Source organism: Arvicola amphibius, chromosome 1 (assembly GCF_903992535.2).
Source record: "Arvicola amphibius chromosome 1, mArvAmp1.2, whole genome shotgun sequence".
NCBI classification, from domain to species: Eukaryota; Metazoa; Chordata; class Mammalia; order Rodentia; family Cricetidae; genus Arvicola; species Arvicola amphibius.
The window spans coordinates 105,458,531-105,461,288 of record NC_052047.1 but is presented as its reverse complement, the minus strand read 5'-3'; the positions used below and the strand labels follow the sequence as shown (position 1 = coordinate 105,461,288).

Here is a 2,758-nt window from a genome sequence, read left to right as displayed (position 1 = left end):
ATGAGAGGAATCTATGTTGAGAACAAAATCACTAAAGATAAAGACAGAAGCGATAACATTGCTAACAAATACTCGTGATTTTTAAGGTTTCTTGATTTTTTATGAGTAAAATCATAATAATTTACATTATTAAGTAAATATTTTTGAAGCTCATGTCAACCTCAGAAATTTCCAAATAAACCTGTATAGCTATTAAAATATTCAGGTAGATTAATGACCTCTACATTAAAACAAGTATGCCATGGAGTGCATACACCATTTTACAAGATATTCAACCAGACTGTCAAATTATAATGGGAAATGCAGGGCTCAATTTTGATAATTTCATTACTATTAAATTCCACATATTTATTACTAATAAGTTATAAAGCACATTACTAAGATACACCTAGAACCCTTCCGTTAACATGAACATATTTCAAAATTCTCATTGAAATTATATATATTTTTTTGAGATAGGGTTTTTTTAGCTTTGGAGCCTGTCCTGGAACGAGCTCTTGTAGACCAGATCGGCCTTGAACTCCCAGAGATCTGCCTGTATGCTTTATATTTCAAACATAATATAGTGAGTTTGCCACTATTTAAACAACAAAAGCTTTGCACTCAGGAAGAGGTGTGCGAGAATGCCCATGTCTATGATCTGCATCTGTGGTGTATTGTGTTATCTGAAAGGTTACAGTCAAAATTGCAAAGTTTTCATGGTTTCCTACCTAAGAACTAATGGCTTTCCTAGGCTAGGAACAATTAAGTAAGTCTCCTTCATTACCTCATATAAAATGATATGAACTGAAATATAGCTTCAAATTCAAAATGCAAACATCAAAACAAACACCTGGTGCATTAAGCTCTGCTGTGATTAATGTGTACAGAAACAATATAACTTGAGATAAACTGGGCACACTAGGAAAGGTACAGAAGTGATGAAAAGAAAAAATTCTCAAAGTTAAGCTTAAAACAAGTGAAAAAACATGTTGAAAATGTTCTTCATTTTAATTTGATGACTATAAAAAGATTATTAATAATTAAAAGAAATTTCAGAAATAAGAAAGAGTGGAGATAGACAAATTTTATTGTAGATAAATGTTAACAAAGCCTTCTTTGACAGAATTCATAATGTTCTTGTTTTATAATAAGACCTTAATTCAGGATGCACACATTTATAGTAGTATATCTAAAGAATTTAGCACATCCAAACACACAATTGAATCATCTAACGTATTTTTGTTTTTTCCGATTTTACATCTCATTAATTTTCGGGATTTTTGTAACCACCTTAGCAAAACATGGAGACTGTACGAGGAGGACTTCATACCCATGCTCTGGGCAGCGCCACCACAGGGGCGGCTAACAAGTCCCAACTCTCTCCAAGCACCTTCTGGCTGATGGGCATCCCGGGTCTGGAGCACCTCCATGTCTGGATTGGAATTCCCTTCTGCTCCATGTACATAGTGGCTGTGATGGGGAACGTGACAATCCTGGCTGTGGTGAGAGCAGAACGCAGCCTCCACGAGCCCATGTTCATCTTCCTGTGCATGCTGTCAGTCACTGACCTGGTCCTCTCCACATCTACACTGCCACGCATGCTCTGTCTCTTCTGGATGGGAGATCATGACATTGCCTTTGATGCGTGCCTTGCCCAAATGTTCTTCATCCACAGCTTCACTGCCATGGAGTCTGGCTTCTTCTTGGCCATGGCCATTGACCGCTATGTGGCCATCTGTGATCCACTGCGCCATGCCACAATTCTCACCCACAGTCGCATCGCCCAAATGGGAGTAGCTGTGGAGCTGCGGGGAGTAGGCTTCTTTTCTCCACACCCCATTCTGCTCAAGCAGCTGCCCTACTGCAGAACTCGAATCATTGCACACACCTACTGTGAGTTCATGGCTGTGGTGAAGCTGGCGTGTGTGGACACAGGAGCCACCAAGCGCTATAGCCTCAGTGTGGCCTTTGGTATTGGCTCCTGTGATGGTTTCTTCATTGCCATCTCTTATGTTCTGATCCTCCGTGCGGTCTTTCGCCTTCCATCTCGAGAAGCAAGTCTGAAAGCCTTAGGCACCTGTGGCTCTCATGTCTGTGTAATCCTCGTTTTCTATTCCACAGCTGGGTTCACTTTTCTGACCCACCGCTTTGGTCACCATGTGGCCCCCCAAATTCACATCCTAGTAGCCAATATGTACTTATTGGTTCCACCATTTCTTAACCCCATTGTCTATGGTGTTAGAACCAAGAAAATTCGAGACAATGTTCTTAGTACTCTAAGAGTAAAAGGTAGATGTTGATATTGGAATTGTTTGAAAACACAGTGATAGAAACTGAAGGAAAGAATGCAAATAATTAGTCATTTTCTTTTTTTTTTTTTAATTTTTTTTTTTATTTTTTATTTTTTCACATTTAAAAATTTCCATCTCCTTCCCTCCTCCTCCCCCTTCCCTCCCCTCCTCCTCCCCCTTCCCTCCCCCCCTTCTCCCCCTTCCCTCCCCTCCCCTCCACCCACACCTCCCCTCCCTCCCCCTCAAGGCCAAGGAGCCTTCAGAGTTCCCCACTCCATGCCAAGACCAAGGTCCTCCCAACTCCCCCCCGGTCCAGGAAGGTGATCGACCAAGCTGAGAAGGCTCCCACAGAGCCCGTCCATGCAGAAGAACCAGAGCCCAGCACCATTGTCTTTTGCTTCTCAGTCAGCCCCCTTTGTTGGCCACATTCAGAGAGACGGGTTTGGTCGCATGATCCATCAGTCCCATTCCAACTGGAGTTGGTG

At 41.7% G+C, this 2,758-nt stretch overlaps 1 protein-coding gene across 1 annotated transcript; it reads left to right on the top strand.

Annotated features, from left to right (window-relative positions):
• The first annotated feature begins 1,283 nt into the window (after positions 1 to 1,283).
• On the top strand, positions 1,284 to 2,282 carry LOC119818508 (olfactory receptor 52M1-like). The gene has a single exon (XM_038335994.1). It carries the CDS (start codon positions 1,284 to 1,286, stop codon positions 2,280 to 2,282), a length of 999 nt encoding a protein of 332 aa, XP_038191922.1.
• The last annotated feature ends 476 nt before the right edge of the window (positions 2,283 to 2,758 follow it).

Excerpts from the sequence above, each read along its gene's own strand:
- LOC119818508 (XM_038335994.1), top strand. The coding sequence starts at position 1,284 with ATGGAGACTGTACGAGGAGGACTTCATACCCATGCTCTGGGCAGCGCC.